Here is a 19,275-nt window from a genome sequence, read left to right on the forward strand (position 1 = left end):
TTGTGTGAACTCCCAGTGCTCTTTAAGTGGGCATGTGTAGATATATCTTGCTGTAATTAAGAAAGCTTGCTGATCTCCCTCAGTCCTCTCTGTATGAAATAAGTTGAGAGAGTGTGACAGAACAGTAGGATAACTGGTTTTATTATAAAAGCAAACGCAACTCTCAATAAATAACTCAAGTAACAAATATTTCTTGTTATTTTGTGCTGTACTATCAGATCTTTGTAATTCAATTCTGATGATAGATTTTTCTCACAGAAAATATGACAAAAGCATAGGGCTTCAAAATTCTTCAGATTGATTGAAGTAGCCAAATATGGTGGAAGGTGCAAGCAGATGATGTGGATGAGCCTATTTAGCAGATCCCTGTGACTGAAAAGGGGTGGTCATGCCCCTTCACTATTCCAGACACTTCCCTTTTATTGACTGAGCACATGATAGTAGACTGGCTTGGCTCATTGTGTCAGGAAATTAAATTCTGTATTAGTTTTTCACTAGATTGTTGATTCAGACATCTCCAGGTAAGTTCAGCTGAGCTGCAGAAGACGTCTGGGGTAAGGGAGGAGGTGGGAGGGGTGAGAGGGATGTATAAGATGGTGTTCCTCCATAATTTGGAGACAAAGCTATATCAAGCATCTGTCTCCTTAGGACATGAGCTGTCAGCTGGATACTGGCAAAAGTGAGTAAGCAATTGTATCTGGAGTCATAACTAATTCCAAGAGAGATTCATCTGTCCCATATACCTAGATACTTAAAAGTCATGGGATTTTGTCTGCTAAGAAGTCATAAATCAGCTTGCCACCAGAAATTTTTTGCAAAGCTGAATAGTTTTCTTAAAGCTAAATACAGACACAGCATGCTGAGAGCCAAGTATAGTGGTGCAGCTGAGAGAGCAACAGCTGAGAGAGCAACATTTGGCTGTGCTGAGAAGGTGCTGCTGCTGTAAAAAAGGGGTTGTATTGATCTCACCATGTCAACAGTCACAACTGATCAAGCAGTTCTGTGTAGGGTGTTTAGTCTCCACAAAGGAAATTTTGACTGTGAAGAATGGAATATCTAGAACTGAAAACATTATCACTTAGTTGTCAGTAGAAGCTGATAATTGACAATTTGATCAGATGTGGAATATAACTGTGTCCTGACTTTAATTTTCTGTATTTCTCACTTTTTAAAGCATTCAGATATAATTATTTTTTTTTAGTGGCACCTTTAGCCTTCCCTCAAAACTAACAGCGATCTTTATTGATGAGAATTGATTTAAAGAGTGAGATTAGCTATACTCTTTAAGCCTGAGTTATTTGCCGAATAAAAGATATAATTTGCTATTTCTTTAGATAGTGGCATCTGCTTTCTATACTGGCTGTTGCATAAGAAATTATGTTGCACTACATAAGTAAGTGATACAGCTAGAGGAGGGAGCTGGAATTAGTAACCTAGAGAAAAGAAGTTTGAAAACAAAAGGGTACTCTAGCCCTCTAGCCTGCATTGGCTTGAAAAATGAGGCTTGAGTTTTGATTGTTTGAGGATTTTTGCAAAGATGGGAAAGATCAAAAGAGTTTTTGACATAATGTTTTGAATAAGTTTTTATGCTAATGGTTTATACACTAAAATAGACTACAGTAGCTAGTTTCATTAGCATTTTCCTATTATCAGATTTACAGGTGAGCTCTCTGTGTACTTCTGCAGGTCTCAAAAACTTTGAACAAACACGTGACCCATGTAGTCTTCAAGGATGGACGTTTGACTACATGGAAAAAAGCACAGAAGATGGGTGTAAAAACAGTTTCTGTACTTTGGGTGGAAAAGTGAGTACTCATGGTTATGATGAATGTGGCCTTTCTCAGAGATAATGGATTCTAGTATTGTTTTATTGAAAAACTTCAGTACAGAACCTGTTTTATTAATGTACTTGAAATAGTGATAAATCCATGAGTTAATTGTAACTTTCCTATGATATTATTCCTATTATAAAGCATGTTACTTACATAAAAAGGTAAAATGTTAACTCTTAAAAAATGAATGTGTTGAAGTAGTTTCAAAGTACATTTGTTAACTATTCGGTGTTCTACTCCTTACGTTCAGATGGCATGCATAGGCAGTGAGGGCCAGGTATTTATGTTGAATAGAATTCTTCCATTTTCATATGAAAAAGTGCATTTCATCAAGGGCATTTTACTATTTCTGTACTTCTGTAGAAAGAATATATCCTAGCAAGAAAGAAAAAGATCCATATGTAGTCTGGCTTTTAAGACATTTGTCAAGTTCAGAACAGCACTACTTGAAGATTCTCTTCTACCATATGGAAAAAGTTAAATTTATTAAAAAAAGTTTTAAAAAAATTTGGCTATGCAGCCGATCAATGAGAATTCACTAGTCCAGAACTGCCTCTCTTGAGTTTACAAAGTGCTTGTGAGACCTAACTTAGATTTCAGATGAAGTGTCAAAACACAGTTTATGAATATGCATGTGTTATATTCAAACATTCCAATCAATAAATCGATGTGATGATGAAAATTGGAATATAAGTCAAGTAAAGAGAACCTTACCTATACCAATTATAATATGCACAGAGATAGCAGTCATAGTGCAAAAAGTTTGGGGTTATATGTTTTTTTAAGAAAGGGGGGGCAAATCTGATCTCTTCAACCACTTAATTATAGGCCAATACAACCAGAAAACTTGTGATGCAAGGCCATTAGCATAAAAAGAAATTTCTGTAGAAGCAGGAGTTTTTCTTTTTTTTTTTTAAGGATATCAGATATAGAAGTTACAGACACACAATCCAGCTTTAACACCAAGGAAAAAATATTTTAAGTTCCCAAAAATGCAGGTGAAGCAAAATTGTATTTATGTGAACGTATTTCCCTAGGACTTGGATGTGCTATAGTAAAAAGAATCTCAAAAAAGTGCAGGTGAGTAGCATCAGCCATGGAAAAAGAATGAGAGTGCCTTACAGGGGAGAGTCTTGGACGTGTCATACAGAAATACTGTCTCCATAATAGCAGCTCCACCACAAGAATCTTCTCTGCAATGCTGGAAGGCATTGAGTGGATGAACACTATAGAAAGTTGAGACATAGAGACAACCAGATATGTAACACTGTAGGAGACATCAAGGAGCTTTGAAATCCAGGAGTAAAATCCTCAAGAAACTTTTGCTCTATACCAGCAACAAAGGGAAAAAACAAGAAAAAGGATCTGGAGGGAAAACTTAAGCTATTTGGTAGGAAGGAGAAGGCTAGCATCTTCCTGGTATTTTTTAAGTGTTCCTAGTATCATATTCAGACCAAGGCAAGGTCTTGGTATATGGCTTAGAAGATGAAGTTTGTTGGAACTGGGGGACTCCCTGAAATAGAGGTATTTTGTTGCAGAGGAGAACCCAAGCTGTGAATTATGATTGAACTTCTCTGTAATCTTTTTCTTCTGCCTTTTAGTTTAAAGTAAATGCCAAAAGAAGAACAGAAGAACATACAACTTAGATTGGTGCATACTGTAGGCAGAATTTATGGGAATATCATATCCTTGAGCAAAGTATAGGTCAGGAGTGGTAGAAGCTTACATAAGAGATAGTAATAAATATTCTTACTAGTCATAGGATTATGCAAATGAGGCACAGGCAGTACAAAATTAAATCAGTCTGTGCTGGCATTCAAATTTTTTTTTTGTAATAAGATGAGGAAACTGGAGTGCCTGACTTTAAATTATATGCCTTGTATATCAGTGTCTGAGACATTGATAGGCAGAAGACAGTCTGTTGAACCCTGGGAAAATGTAAAGAGTGTGTGCCAGGAAAATAGTTGTCCTGTGTGGATGGAAACTTAGTTTAAACCTGACAACTGTGTAAGCAAATAATGCAGAGTTCCTATGAGTTGAAGTTTTACCATTGCTAAAAAAGATGGATGGTTTAACCAGCTGCTCCGTTCAATAGCAAGGGGAACATTCTCAGAATGATCAGAAATGCTGTGAAACATCATTTCAGGAAATGTAATAGTAAGTGTCAACTGTCTAGTGTAGACTGGGGGTTGGGTGACTCCTATGGGAGTGCAATGCAAACCAAATATCTTAGTTATTGTTTGGTCTTAATTGGTTTGTGGACGGTTCTTCAAATATTTAAGTAATTTTTGTAAGTATGGCCACAGTATAAAATATATGTTCGTACTGGAACACCAAACCCAAGAACTTCTGTGGCAGTGCTTAAATTCAAAAGGGAATCTGCTTGAAGTGGAAGTAGTTCTGTTAAGAAGCTAAGACAGTAAAGGGAATAAAATTCTTCCTAGTGTCAAGGAGACTATTTAAAGCATAAGTCCTCTTAAGCATATCAGAGAGAAGATGAATATCACATTTTGGGACTTGCAGTAAACATTTCCATAACATTGTCACTTCAGCAGTAGTCAAAAATCATATTAAACAGAACATAAAACTTCATGTAATGGAATGACAGCATTTTATTGTGGTTTCATTTGTAATGTTAGCAGAGATGGCAATTAGCATTACTGAAGTTTTCTTATAAGATGTGATAGAAGAGACAATAATGCTTCAGTCAGGAAAAGAAATGGGAGTGGAGGAGGGAGACTCTTGTGAATACAAATGTTCATATAGAGAGGCTGAATATGAAATGAATGTATATTTTCCTTTCCAATAGAAGAATGGGAAAGCATCACATGCATACGCCTGGATCCAGATTCAGAGAAAACAGTAAATGATGATTTTCAACGGAACTCCTTGATGCAGAAACATAGTCAGCAAAGATTTACATGGGTTTAGAAAATTGCTGAAGCAATTAAATGTTTATCAAAACGTAAATACAGTGTTGTATCTGACCATGTCTAAACAAGAATTCTGTGGAACATAGGCAATTGAAGTTTAAAAAAATTTGTAACTCTAGAGTAAAGGTATTTTTAATTTTAAAAAAGTTGTTTAGTTTCCTTTTCTTTTGTCTCCTTTCTAAGAATGGTCGATACATCTCATATTAAAAACAGTGAACAAAATCTTGGATTTGCTATTGTGCAAACAAATTTTAAGTTTAATGCAAAATGAGTGACAACTTTGGGATCACTGAGAAAAATCTTTTTGCATCTTCAACACAAATACAGTGAGCAACCTAAAAAAATCAAAACCCAAAACCAAAAAGAACCCTATAAAAGACAGAATTGCTACAATCTGTGTCCAAATTAGGAACACTTAATACTTCCATATCGAACCCATGATTGTGAAACTCTACCTCGTCTCACCAATAAATGATAAATCATTTACATTCAGAATTGTATGCAAAAATTCTTATAATATATTTAGTGGCCAAATTTTCTTGTTTAGCATCTCTGAATCAGCGAAATCTCTGAATTAGTGTAATTTTTCATGTCGTCTGCATCTATGCTGATTATTATCCAGAATTCATTAACAGTCACAAAAGTTCACCGTTTTGAATATCTCTTTTTGATGCTCCAGAGAATTCTAAATTCAGTTTGTTTGACAAATGCACATAGTAGTTTGGCTTTTTTCTTTGTTCAGAATTGAGTAACTGAGGATTAGATTATAATTGTACAGCCACAGACTTTCTAGCAGTTTCATCACTAGGTGTCAGTAGAGCCACACTGGTGGCTGCAGGAAGGACTTCAGCCACAACTTTGGAATGTGTGCAAAATAACATGAGCGGGAATCTTTCAGTTTCAGAACAGCAATTTAGAGGGCATCATTAGCACAAAAAACTGTATCACGTATCTGGCATGTAAGGTATAGATTCGGGTGATTTTTTAGCATTACAGTAGTTACCTTAAAGTTACACACTTAGGAAGGATTGGTGTTACATTATTACAGGGCTCAGATGGCTTTTTTTGCAGTAAAGGTTCTCATTCTTAAAAACAAACAAACAAAACTAAGAGAAGAAAACCTCAGCAAACCTGCTCTAATTTGTTGTACAGGTGTCAAGAAACTGGAGTACGTGTTGATGAGTCCTTATTTCCTCCACTGAACACTAGTGAAGGATTTCCACTACTGATCAAAAAAGTATGTGATTTTTTTTTTATGTTTTTTTAAATAGACCTAGAACAGTAAGCTTTAAAGTTTGAACTTAACTTTCTGACCTCAGGCATTTGAGCTGTTTATTTTCAGAACATTCTGTAAACTGTACTTATCCATCTAAATAGGATTTTAAAGATAGGCTGTTGGTGTGATCATGTGGCATCTTACCTGAAGAAAGTATACTAAAATACAGTTTTTGTATTGGTGAATAAAAAATGAAGATGTTTCATTGAGTTGCAACAAACTCTATTTTAAAAAAAATACCTTTAAAGCTTTAGCTTTGCTGCAAACAATAAAGATCTGTTAGGTTCTTTCCTACTTCATATTAAAGTTCACTTTCAAAAATGTCTACAATTATCTGTGACTCTCAAGATAAGTAGCATAAACACCAATAATAAATACTGTGATGAAGAGATAGGCTAATAGGAAGTATAGTTACTTCTGGCAGTTTTATACTATGTAACTAATAGTTTTGTGTGTCTTGTAGCACAAATGTATGCAACCAAAAGATTTTGTTGAAAAAACTCCAGAAAATGATAGAAAGCTTCAGAGAAGACTGGACCAGATGGCTAAAGATTTAGCTGTGCAAAAGACAACAATTAATGCTGGTAAGAACTATTTTCAACTAACATTCAACTATCTGAAGTTATTTCTTTAAAGCACTTGATGGGGTTTTGTTTTTTGTTGGTTTTTTTTTTTTTAGTTTTATGCATCTCGCCATGAGAAATGAAGTTGACTTTTTTCAGAGTTCTTTGCAAGTCTGTGGTGTTAAGGCATCTGTAATGATGTTAGATATAAGGAAACTATTTTTTGTTAATTTTTTTCGAAAGAAAAATGAAACTTCATCTGAAGTTGTTATAGCATTTAAATATTAATATATAAATACAATTTCTTTGTGTAGAAACGGATGTACCAGTTTTACTCTTTGAAGACAATGGTTCACTTATATACAGCCCTGTTAATAAGATGAAAGATCAATGCAATGCAATTGAAAGAGGAATGAAGGATATGAAGAGAAAAAGAGGAAATCTTTCTCCTACTGGTAAGAAGTTAAATTTTACTTATCTATGAACAGGCACAGTTGGCTACTGTTTTTATTGCTGACTTTTTTACACACTTGTCATGTTCTCACCTTCAGAATTTTTTTTTATCTCTTACTTGATTGCATGTCTTCCCTTCTTCCCAGGTTTTGAGTAGGTACTGAACAACAGCATTTATAAATTAAATAAATTTGAATAGCCTAATTGAATAAATGTAGTTGATTTCAAAATGCCAATCCAGGTGAATTAAATCTAGATTGCAGTTTTCAAATGTTTTTTAGTGCTTGCATTATCTTACTGAGAAAATATTAAGGTCTAAATCATTAGGTTTTGCGAGTTGTAAAAACTGTTGAATGTGGAACATCTTTTGGTGGGAGAAATCTGTAGTATTTGAAGTTTTAAGATGTCTGTGTCAAGTAGACTGTGAGTTTCTTATTTGAAAAATAATTGTGAGAGGAAAGTAAAGATATAAGTAAGGATAAAGTGATACATGGATGAAAAATTAAACTTCAGTGTAATTTAGCGTGGCTCATATTTATTTTCTCTTTGAGTTTTAGGTAAACCTTCAAACATATTGAAAAGCATTTCTACTATACCAAGGCTTTGATGCTAATTGCAAGAACTGAAATGTCTTCCAAATTTTCTATTGAAGACTTGAATTCGAAAGGATGCCTAATGTGTTTTCTAGCTTAAGTAGTCAGGTTTGAAGATAGATATAACAAGAGTAAAAATAAATTGGCCTTTTAAATATTTTATGGTTGCAGATGAATTAAAATAATTTGTTAGAAAGGTAAGACCCTCATAAAGTTATCCTCATAAAGTTAGGGGTTTGTTCCCGTGTTTTAGCATATTGACAGGATGTAAGAGAGATTATTGTGAAGTCTGTTGAGCTACATCAGTAGGCATCTTAACAGTATTGATCATGTATGCAATGGGTATGTATTTCAGACATTATGTCTTCTGTCAGTCACATGAGCAAAAAGCTCAAGTCAGATGCTGGTGTTTGATGCAAGGAAATGCAAGGAGAAGACAGCCTTTCGAATTCATAAGGAGGGCTGCTTGAGAAGTTTGCCTGCTATCTTTTCTCCCCCAACAGTAAACTGTACCTTGTGCTTTTCTGAAGTGCTATATTTTGTTGACATCACACAGGAGTTCTGTCATGTTGGCTTAGCTGAGAATAGGGGTGTTATCCCATTGCCTGAAACAGCTTGGTACGTCTTTGTGCAATGTTAGTGAAAAGTGATAGCTTAATACTGGCAGTAGCATAACTGTGCCAGCAAACTTCTTTTATTTCTGTCGATTAGTTTCGTGTTGATGAGGTAGAACATTGCAGTTTGAGAGCTTTACCTTGAGTAAGTCCATTCAACATTACAACTGCACAATGTAATTTTACATTAAGAATCACTCCACATCCTGTGACAGCATTCAGTGTAGCTTCCATCTCTGATGCTTTGTGACAGTGGCCCTTTTGTTTGTGCTTGAGAGATATATGAGATATATGGATTAATAATGGTTAAAAACTTCAAGAAGCCAGTTTTATTTGAGGACTGAATTTAAGACCTCTTCAACTGTCAGTTGAAAGTCTGATCCTTTCTTTTCCATATATTTCATTTTTCTTAGTGTAGTTAGCTACACCATATGTTTAAAAATATTATCTATACTTTTAAGCAAATAACATCAAGACTTCCCCTAAAATCCACAGGAGCGCTTGCAGAAATATTGCTGAAGCTTTGAACTCAACATTTGTTTAAGCAGAAGCATCTATTGCAATTATCAGATTGTAGAACAACAGGATTTTTAAAAATGTATTCTGAATAATCAGAGGTATTATCTTGTTTCAGAGGAATTTCTTCTTAAGAGTTATGAATATATTGTGTACCACCTCACACAAAATAATTTCTTGAACATTGCTACAAGAAATTATACATTTTTCCACTCTAATTATTTTTAGTACATTGTGTCGAGGTATGTGGTATGATACTATGATGTCGTATTTAATTTCTTGACTGCAAAAGCTACAAGGTGGTGCTAACGCTGTGGTAGCAAAAATGGTTAATGAGTTTCCAGTATTACTCTAGCAAGCTTTTTCAGTAAAATCTTGCTGGTTTTCTCCACAAATACAAGAGTGAAAGTGAGTTCCTCTGTTACTTTGTTTCAAGAAAGCAGAACAGGACTAATGGGTGCTTAATGACCAGGTAAGGAGATGTGATAGCTAATGCTGTCGTAGGTTCTTGTCAACGTAGAATGTGCTTTGTTTCTAATCCATTTTCTGTTTAGTTTTTGATGACTTGCTATATAATATCCAGAGAAGCGGCTAAATCCTTTTTTTGGTTCAGTAATTCCTTATATGTTTTACTGAGAAATTGATACTCTTTCTGTTTTGTTCGATAATTTTATATCAACACTTTCTGTGTTCTGCAGGAGAACAAATCGAAGACTGCTTGAACTCAAGTTATGATTATCTTTGGGGAACTGAGAAATTAAAGAGACGGAAAACAGAGATAGTAGAACACTCCTGTGATACTTGGACTGATAGTCTTGTATCCACAAGTGCATCAGTGAATTCTTCATCACAGGGCAATGAGCGAAAAAGTTTAACACCAAAACGACATATCAGAAGTAGTTTAACAAAGAAACAGATTATACAGCACACTTTGGATCACAAATTGTCTTTAGAAAAGAAACAACCAAAGTTTCCAAAGAAAAATCAGAAGAATGAAAAGAGCAAGACTACTTCAATTGCAGATGACAGTTCTCTTCTCGGGCACTTTGATCATATTACTCCTTCCAAAGAATCAGTGCAGCTAAATACTGTTCCTTCTTTGATTGACAGTCTCTCTCATTCACCTATGAAAAGTGAAGACTTAAATATGTGTTCACTGGATAAAAGCTTCCCTGTTGACAAAAATGATAGTATTCTTGAAGTCAAGAAGAGGAAGAAACTACAACCATTACCTAATTTGAAGTTGTTTACCTCAGAACTGAGTGCATCAGGGTCTAAAGGGCTCTTGCAAACAGTTACTACATATAGCAAGTCGTATTGTACTGAAGAGGCTTCTTATGAAGACTTCTTTTCATCATCTAATTTAAATGAAAATCAGGTACAGATAAGAGTGCCAGATGAATCACAGAGTCGTCCTGAAGTTTGTTGCAAAGACTCTTTTACCAGCAGGGACTTCTGTCATGTGAGTTTCTCTAAACCACATAATACTACCAAGAAACACAGGAAAAAGTCTATTTCAGTGCATGATTTTCCAGTAAAGAAAAAATTTGAACCAGCTAAACTTCCCGGAAACATGCCATTAAATGTATCAGGTGGCACTGCAGAGGCTCTAGATTCTGGTGATGTGAATAGGCTGCCTCAGCATGCTCATGGAAAGTCCTACAGAAACAATGTGAATTACTGTGCTCATACTACTGGTAAGTTACTACCTAGAGCTGGAAAATCAAAAGATATCATACTGCATTAGATATACTCATGCAACTAAATTGCAAAATATACCAACATTCCAAAAGGGAAAATATTTCAGAAACACACCAAAAGAAGAAAAATGCTGCAGTACTGACTTTATTTCTGAGTAAAATAAATGAGCGCATAGGATCTAAAAGAACACCTATTTGTTTTCCCATACATTAAAAATACAAAGAAGTCATAAGAGATAGAAAACTGTTTACTATATATAACAAAAGTAATGTTGAGCCTTCTTTTCTCTTAATGTTCGGTATTTTGAAAAATTTCTGCTGCTATTCAAAATCTGTTTAAGACACCAAGGTCTTTCTCTTTTAAATGTTATGGTGCTCTTGTAAAGTAGCTCCTCATCATAGGTTGCCTTGTTCAAACTATTTTTATTTCACAAGTAAAAATTTCTACTAAAATTGCAAATAGGAGCATAAAATCTATGGTGGAAAAAATACTTGAGTTAGCAATTTCTAACTTGTTCAGAGGTGAAGATGGAATAAGACACGAGTTGCAATGTAAGCATCTTCTTCAACCATGACTTTTTTATATGAATTGATCTTTGTCTTTAATAATAATTTTAAGAATATTTTTTATATTTAAGCATTTTCGAGTTAGTTTAGCTTAAGGTACTTCAATGAAAATGTATAATAAAATATTGAATCTCAGGAAGTTCCCTGCAAAATGGTCCTAACTTGTATTGGGGTAGTCATTTTCCAATTATGATATTTTGAGCTCTGTTTGTCAAACTTCCCATGGAGTTGAATATTTGTAATTATAATTGTATATTTTAGTAGCTTGTTTTTCTTAGAAAATTCTGTAGCAGTTCATCAATGAATTATATGAAATTAATTATTAACTTAAAGGGCTCAACGAAGTTGATGTCAGAGTTATGAAATCCAGTTGAAATGTTGAGCGGTGACTGCCCAATATATGTAATTAGTTGCTGAACTGTGATCTGCTATTTTGGGTTCACTACATCTGTATTTTAATACCTGAAGTGCATCATTACAGCACAGTTTAAAAATCAGTGGATGCAGGTGTGATATAAATGTACACCCATAAATGACAGCTTACTTCTCCAAGTGATAGAGGAGCCGACAAGGAGAGGTGCCATGCTGGACCTTGTCCTCACCAACAGGGAAGGGCTGGTGGGGAATGTGAAGCTCAAGGCCAGCCTTGGCTGCAGTGACTATGAAATGATGGAATTCAGGATCCTTGGGGCAGTGAGGAGGGCACACAGCAAGCTCACCACTCTGGACTTGAGGTCAGCAGACTTTGGCCTCTTCAGGGATCTGTTTGGTAGAGTACTGTGGGCTAGGGCCCTTGAGGGAAGAGGGACCAAAGAGAACTGGATAATATTCAAGGATTGTCTCCTCCAATCTGAAGAATAATGCATCCCTACAAAGGGGAAGTCATGGAAAAATGCCAGGAGGCTTGCATAGATGAACAAGGAACTCCTGGACAAACTTAAATACAAATAGGTAGTTTACAGAGAACGGAAGCAGGAAAAGGTAGCCTGTGAGAAATTGTCTAAAGAGCCAGGGATCTGGTTAGGAAAGCTAAAGCATGGGCAGAAGTAAATCTGGCCAAGGACTGTCTCCATGTCCTGTTTATCCAGGACATGGAGAATGCTGACTTATTCCAGTTCTTTTGCCTCAGACTTCACCATCAAGTGCTTTGGCCACACTGCCCAAGTTGCAGCAGGTGAAAGCAGGGATTGGGAGAATGAAGAACCACCTGCTCTGGGTTTGACACCATTTAAGGAATGTGAAAGTTCCCATGCACAAGTCCACGAGACCTGACAAGATACATTCATGGATCCTAAGGAAACTGGCCAAGGAAGTGTCTAAGCCACTATCCATCATATTTGAGAAGGCATGACAGTCCTGTGAAGTTCCCACTGACTGGAAAAGGGGAAACATAACACCCGTTTTTAAAAAGGGAAATAAGGAAGACTCAAGAACTACAGGCCAGTCAGTCTTACATCAGTGTCTGGCAAAATCATGGAGCAGCTCTTCCTGGAAACAATGCTAAGGCACATGGAAAATAAGGAGGTGATTGGTGGCAACCAGCATAGCTTCACTGAAGACAAATCACACCTGACAAATTTGGTAGTCTTCTACAATGGGGTTACAGCAGTGGTGGCTGAGGGAAGAGCAACAGATGTCATCTACCTGGACTTGTGCAAAGCATTTGACACTGTCCTGTATGACATCCTTGTCTCTAAACTGGAGAGATGTGGATTTGTTGGATGAATCACTCAGTGGATAAAAAATGGGCTGGATGGTCACACTTTTAAGAGTTGCAGTCAACGGTTTCTCTATGTCCAAGTGGGAATCAGTGACAAGTGGCATTCCTCAGGGGTGGGTATTGGGACTGGTGCTGTGCAACATCTGTCTGTGATATGGGCAGTGAGATCAAGTGCATCCTTAGCAAGTTTGCTGATGACACCGAGCTGTGTGATTGACAATGCTGGAAAGAAGGGTTGCCATCCAGAGAGGCCTTGACAGGCTTGAGAGGTGAGCCTGTGCAAACTTCATGAAATTCAACAAGGACAAGTGCAAGGTCCTGCATGTGTGTCAGGACAATCCCAATCACAAGTAGAGACTGGGTGGTGAATGGATTGAGACCAGTCCTGGGGAGAAGGACCTGGGGGTGTTTGGACAAAAAGCTCAGTAAGCCTCGGCAATGTGCACTTGCAGCCCAAGAGGCCAACCACGTCCTGGGCTGCATCAAAAGCGTGACCAGCAGGTCAAGGGAGGTGATTCTCCCTGTCTGCTCTGCTCTTGTGATACCCCACCTGGAGTGCTGCATCCAGCTCTGGAGCCCCAGCACAAGAACATGTTGATCTGTTGGAATGAGTCCAGAGGGGGCCCCAAAGATGATCAGATGGTTGGAGCACTTCTATGATGACAGGCTGAGAGAGCTGGGGATGTTCAACCTGGAGAAGAGGAGCTCTGGGGGGACCTTAGAGCACCTTCCAATACCTTAAGGGGGCATGTAGTGATAGAACAAGGGGGAGTGGTCTTTATCTGAAAGATAGTAGGTTTAGCTTAGATATTAGGAAGAAATTCTTTACTGTGAGAGTGATGAGGCACTGGAACAGGTTGCCCAGAGAAGGTGTGGACTACTCATCTCTGGAAGTGTTCAAGGCCAGGTTGGATGGAGCTCTAAGTAACCACATCTACGGAAGTGTCCCCTATTGCAGGGGAGTTGAAACTAGGTGATCTTTAAGGTCCCTTCCAACCCATTCTATGATTCTAAAATATATATGAACATACTGTATGTGTATTTTTACCATGGGACAATGTGCTAGAAGACTTCCTAAACTATGTATTTCCTAATGTCAAAGAACAGTCAATTTTTCATTTAACAATCATGGAAACAAATACGGAAGGAGAAAAATCACAGAATGAGTTGGAAAGGACCCACAAGGATCATTGAAGTCCAACTCCTGGCCCTGCAAAGGACAGCCCCAAGAATACACAATGTGCCTTGAAAGCATTGTCCAAGCACTTCTTGAACTCTGTCAGACTTATTTGCTACATTTAAACTTAGATATGTCAGTTAATTCCAAATTTTAAATTCTAGTGATTAAATTATGATCTATATTCTAGCATGTCATGCTTTTATTGTCATGCTGGACAAGTTGTTTAAAATAAGAGATTTTGGAGGAGAAAAAAAGGAACAGTATTCAGCAAACAAAAGTTATCTAATGTATACTTTTTATCCTTTTTGTTAGGAACGTCTGTAAGTCTCAATTTGTGTTTCTAGTGATTTTAATAGTATTTGTGATTTATCAGTGGTGGCCATTTTCCCAAATATAATATATTCAGCTTCATACATCTGTTGTGCAGTCAAGTAGAAACTCGAGTTTGACAGCTCAAATGAGCTCACTTCAAAATGGAAGGAGTCAATAATGAAAGAACAGTTGTATTTTCCTTAATAATGCAAGTTTTGTGGAAAAAAATGAAATTCTTGTTTTAAACTTTCTACTGTGACTCTGTATGCTGGAATAATTGATTTTTATTAAATACAGGTTAAGTATTTCCTTTTTTTTTATTAAATGCAAGTTGACTCTTGTCCCTATTAGTAAATAAATAGTAAATTGTTTGTTTTTCTGTATATTGTACATTATTTTAAAGCTGGTAAATGCAGTAAAATATTTTTACAAGCCAAAGAATTATTTTCACTCATCAGATATATATATATGTATACACAGTTAGGAGTAATATATACAATTAGGAGTCATATAAAATTTTATTATATTTTTATATATTTTAAATACCAAACATTTTTCTTGCCCATTTTTTTGGTTACAATTTTATGTCAGTAGCACTTTTCCCCGGTGTCTTTAATGACAAGAAGATTTTATAAGTTTCCTTTCCTATTTGGAACATTTGATTTTAAAGTAGAAGTGTAATATGCTGGGTAATCTGAAACTAACTTTTTGAACCCTAATGCTTATGTGGCAGCAAGCTCCTTTGTAGGGTCCGTTCAAGGCTGCCCAGTTCTGCTGAGCAACAGAGACATAAATATGGCTACTTCTTTCAGTTCAGTCCAAGTTATGTGACTTAATCTGCAAGCTGAAATAATAATGGGCAAGGAATGCAAGAGTATGCTCATTTAAGATTTTATTATACTAAAATAATTTAGAAACTTGAATTCAGACTTAGCATTATTTCCAGTCTTAAAAATAAACTTAAGGCTTAGCTGAGTGAATTTTAGATATTTATGGTGAATGTGGGAGGCAAATATTATCTTAATTGGCCAAAAGACATAAACTAAGACCCATTGTAGTGTAATTAATGTAGTTAAGTGTTAAAATGGGAAATCTGAAATATCATTCTGTTATTTGGTGCAAGAAATCATTACATTTAATTTAGGTGAATGAGTTTTACCGGAGTTTCTAGGTGCTATGAGGCTTAATGCTGCCAAAATACTGTTTATGTCTTTAAAAGCACACACATGAAAACTTCCTTAGACTTGATGTGCCTTTTGGTTTTTTCAGTTTTGGAAAAAGACAAGCTCACTAAAAAATATTGTATGATGTCTTCTATTGACATTTTATTATGTCTTTTTGCAAGACAATTGAGGCATGAAGAAGAAAACTCTTCTTGGATTCCTTGTTTTATTTATCTTCACAAAAAATTTGATTGTAATTAATAATTAAAATAGAAAAGGACAAGTATAGAGGACTGAGGATTATTTTGATCTAGTCAAGTTTACAAAACCTGATGACACTTGTCCTAGAGCACCTAAAAACTACATAAAATTGTTCTAAACCATTAACAGGGTCTCTTTGAGAACATGAGGATCACATAAGTTTTCAGAAGACTTGAAGAAATTGTGTTCTCTGTAGTAAAAACTTGGTATTTGCCCATGCTGGATTAATATCTCCAACAATAATAATAATAATAATAAAAAAAAAAGTTGTTAAATATTCTGTGCATATGTACCTGAAGGATTACTAATGGTGACAAATTCAGACTTAATTTCTTCATAACTGGGATAAATAACTGTAGATAAGTACAAAATAGTAGATACAACATAGCTTAATTTAAGTAACACTTCAGTACAATAGTTTTTAAGTAGAACATTATAGATAAAATTTTTATTAGATAGACATGATTTATTTGATTGAACAAAACTAGCTCATTGTGCCTAATCATTGCTTTTTAACTCAATGGAAATATCAAATACAATTTTGAAGATCATATTCTGGTTCAAAACTTCTCACTGGTGATAAAATTATCATGAATGAGTAGAAACTTAAATTGTAAAGTAAAATCACTCTAATTTGTTATAATACCTCAGAGAGCTGTTAATTTTGGTACCCATCACTGAGTGATGTTTTAGAAGAGCATTTAGGAGATCTAATGGACCACAATGGCATGAGTTACCTGCATATTTCAACTTAATTTAAGGATAACAGTGAATGGAATTGTTTCAGAAAGTTCTGTCAACTTTATCTGAAGCACCCTAGGAAAAACTACTAAAGATGAAAACTCTTTACTTATGCCTGAGTAACTGCTTTAAAAAGAAGCAATCAGGGAAAAACAGACAACACCAAAGCTTGAGACCTACAGAAGGGAAAATCTGGAAAGGGCTTGAGAACTCCTGATAGTCAGGAACTAGTAAGAACTAGATTGCAAAGAATAGTCCTTATTTATGTAATGCCTAAGATCCCTGAGCTAATAATCAGAGATGAGGGACATTATTCCCTCTTCCTGCCTTCCTATAAATATGATGAGCCTATGGGAGTGAACCCTACCTGGAAAGTGGTCCAAGAATACAGGTCTTGAGACTTTAATCCCAAGCGGGACAAGAGCTGTGGAACAAGAGCTGTGGAGCATGAGCATTCAGGTCAAGAGTGGCAAAAGGAATATTGCACCACTTTTCACTGTCATCCCCCAAACCACCCCTCAAAAAAAAAAAAAATAAATTTCAGGTATTACGGTACCTGAAATGACTTAAAGGATATTTGGAAATTACCAGAGACTGCCTGGGGTAAAGCAGTGGAGTAGATGATCTCCTGACATCCTATGCAGTCGTGTAGTTTGTAGATTTTTTTAAGATTGAAAATATATGTTTAAAAGGTCTGTTTTTCACAAAACAGAGGTAAAAAATAGGTAAATTTTCATTAAAAAAAGAGGTAAATTTCTTTTTTTTTCTTTAGTGGCAAGGTTTTTTCCTCCTACTTGCCATCAGTCTTGCTCAGTGATTGAAAATGATGGGCCTCAATGCAATACTAAATAAAATTAACATAATTAATTGGTTCTCCCTTTATTACATGACACTTTGTATTTAAATATTGGATTTAAATGAAAAATTGCACCTGAAAATCAGGTTTATTGTATTACACAAAAATTACTATAATAAATTTTGACTAGTTTAAAGGCTATAATTTTAAAATTAGTAATCAGTAATGGATTATAATTTGTTGTTTTTCTACCACCTCAAGGACTAAGAGTTTAAATAGCTGACAGAGGAAAAACAAATGATTTTTAGTTATGTATGCATTCAGGCTTGTAAATATGGAGAGTACTCTTCAGTATTTTCCAAAAGTAATCAAAGAAACCTATTTGGCAAGAGCTGAATTTAGGCTTCTTTAATCACTAATTAAATGTTTTGAACTGGTTTCATACATTTCTTTGAAATGAAAAATTAACAAATGTTCTAAAGTAGACTCCATTGAATTAAATTTGGGGAAAATTATCTCCTTAAATTTTGAGCAACTAAAACTTCATTGACCAAAAGATAAATCAAAGTTTTTCATCTTATGCAAGCAAGCTAATTTCTCAAACAATTCAGGGGTTTATTATTTTGTTCTTATAAAAGTCATCCTCACCATGTTGAAGAATTAAATGTGTTAATTCATAAAATACATAATGAAAAATACTGCTTTTTGGCAGCTACATTAGGGTGCATTCTTATGGATGATGCCTTTTTATAAATAATAGAGTTGATATGCCAGGATGTGCATGCAACCTTGACTGCTAACAGCTTGCTAGATTTGCTTGCAAATTGTTTGAAAACATGTTCCAGACCTTCAGGTCATTTTATATAGTGTGTACTGAAACCATTGGTGTTTCAATGTGAAAGGGAAAATCTAGTCACTGCTGCTTCAGACTCAAATATCTATATTCATAGAAATTGCAAATCTGATAATGAATAGAAAGCAATTTAGCTGATTCTCTACTTGTAGTTAATATATGGTTTTCAAAATATTGGAAATTTGGAGTTTTGCAACTAGTTCATTTACAAAAACAGGTACTGAAAGATGAAGTCAGATGCTTGAAAGTCATTCTTTTTCTCTAGTTGAAATACCATGAAAAGTAACTGGTGCAAATTATTAAGTCTCTTAACTATACAAAGCACTGGACCATGATAAAATAATTGGTGGCAGTTTCACAAGATTGCATATTTCATTTCAAGTTTCTAAATTTTGTTTCTAGGTGACGAAAATGAAGTTTCAGAGTGTCATGTTACTGATGGTTCTTGCAAAGTTTTTAATGAATGAAAGAATAAATGCAATGGAGGATTAAGAAAAGCTAGAAGACTCCGAACGGTCAGTTTAACTGGACATTTGGTTTGTTAAACTCTTTCTTTCTCTTGGAGAATCACTGAACGCTTTTATATGTACAAAAAATAAATGCATTCTCTATGCACTATCAATTTAATAACTTTTTTTTCTGAATCTCACTTTTCTTGAAATATTACACTAGTGGTCTTCATGTATAACCACAGAACTCAGCTTTCTGGTAACTTGTGGTGGCAGAGTTCATGCCAAGCTGACATCATAAAGGAGTTTAATAAGCCAACCTGAACTGTTTTGCCTGAAAAACCACTGAAGTAACCTGAAAAGATGCCTGTCCCTTTTGGAGGAGTTACTAAATGTGGCAGTGGTTTTTAATTGTTTTATAGTACATCATCACCAGTGGATGTTTCTGCAGGATAACGATTTATGCAGGATTGTCTTTTAGGTTACAGTAAAACTAAATATCTGAATTTAATATTTGAGCACAGTTTGGCTGTAAAAAAGGGAGAGAGGCTTGGGTCAGCACTGAATCTTTTTTTAGTTGTTTTTCCTTTCTAAAAGTTTTTTTAAGTAAATATAAAACTGACCAGGAAAATGAATATTAGTTCTTTTTATCATTAAGTAGCAAGTCATACAATAAGAATGAATGCTGAATTGTTTTGAGAATGGGAAGTCCTAAAGTACTAAAGTTTTACTGGTACCTATTGGAGTTTCAAA

The 19,275-nt window shown here is 35.3% G+C and overlaps 1 protein-coding gene across 11 annotated transcripts in view; it reads left to right on the forward strand.

The window, feature by feature from the left end:
• The window catches only part of MCPH1 (microcephalin 1), a 73,204-nt gene that overhangs the window by 3,138 nt on the left and 50,791 nt on the right, over positions 1–19,275 (forward strand). For 6 of the 11 annotated variants that reach the window (XR_007902867.1, XR_007902868.1, XR_007902869.1 and 3 more), the window contains exons 3-8: positions 1,687–1,805; positions 5,918–6,002; positions 6,505–6,625; positions 6,919–7,059; positions 9,479–10,477; positions 18,476–18,588. Coding sequence is in view for 6 of the 11 variants with exons in the window: in XM_051778107.1 (XP_051634067.1) it covers positions 1,687–1,805; positions 5,918–6,002; positions 6,505–6,625; positions 6,919–7,059; positions 9,479–10,477; positions 18,476–18,540 (1,530 nt within the window). In the remaining 5 variants the exon portion in view is untranslated. The remainder of the gene's footprint in view (positions 1–1,686; positions 1,806–5,917; positions 6,003–6,504; positions 6,626–6,918; positions 7,060–9,478; positions 10,478–18,475; positions 18,589–19,275) is intronic. The other 5 variants (XR_007902865.1, XR_007902866.1, XM_051778101.1 and 2 more) reach the window with 1 other exon arrangement.

The sequence above is a fragment of the Manacus candei genome, unplaced genomic scaffold, assembly GCF_025592945.1.
Source record: "Manacus candei isolate 608988 ecotype Guabito, Panama unplaced genomic scaffold, ASM2559294v1 h1tg000011l, whole genome shotgun sequence".
NCBI classification, from domain to species: Eukaryota; Metazoa; Chordata; class Aves; order Passeriformes; family Pipridae; genus Manacus; species Manacus candei.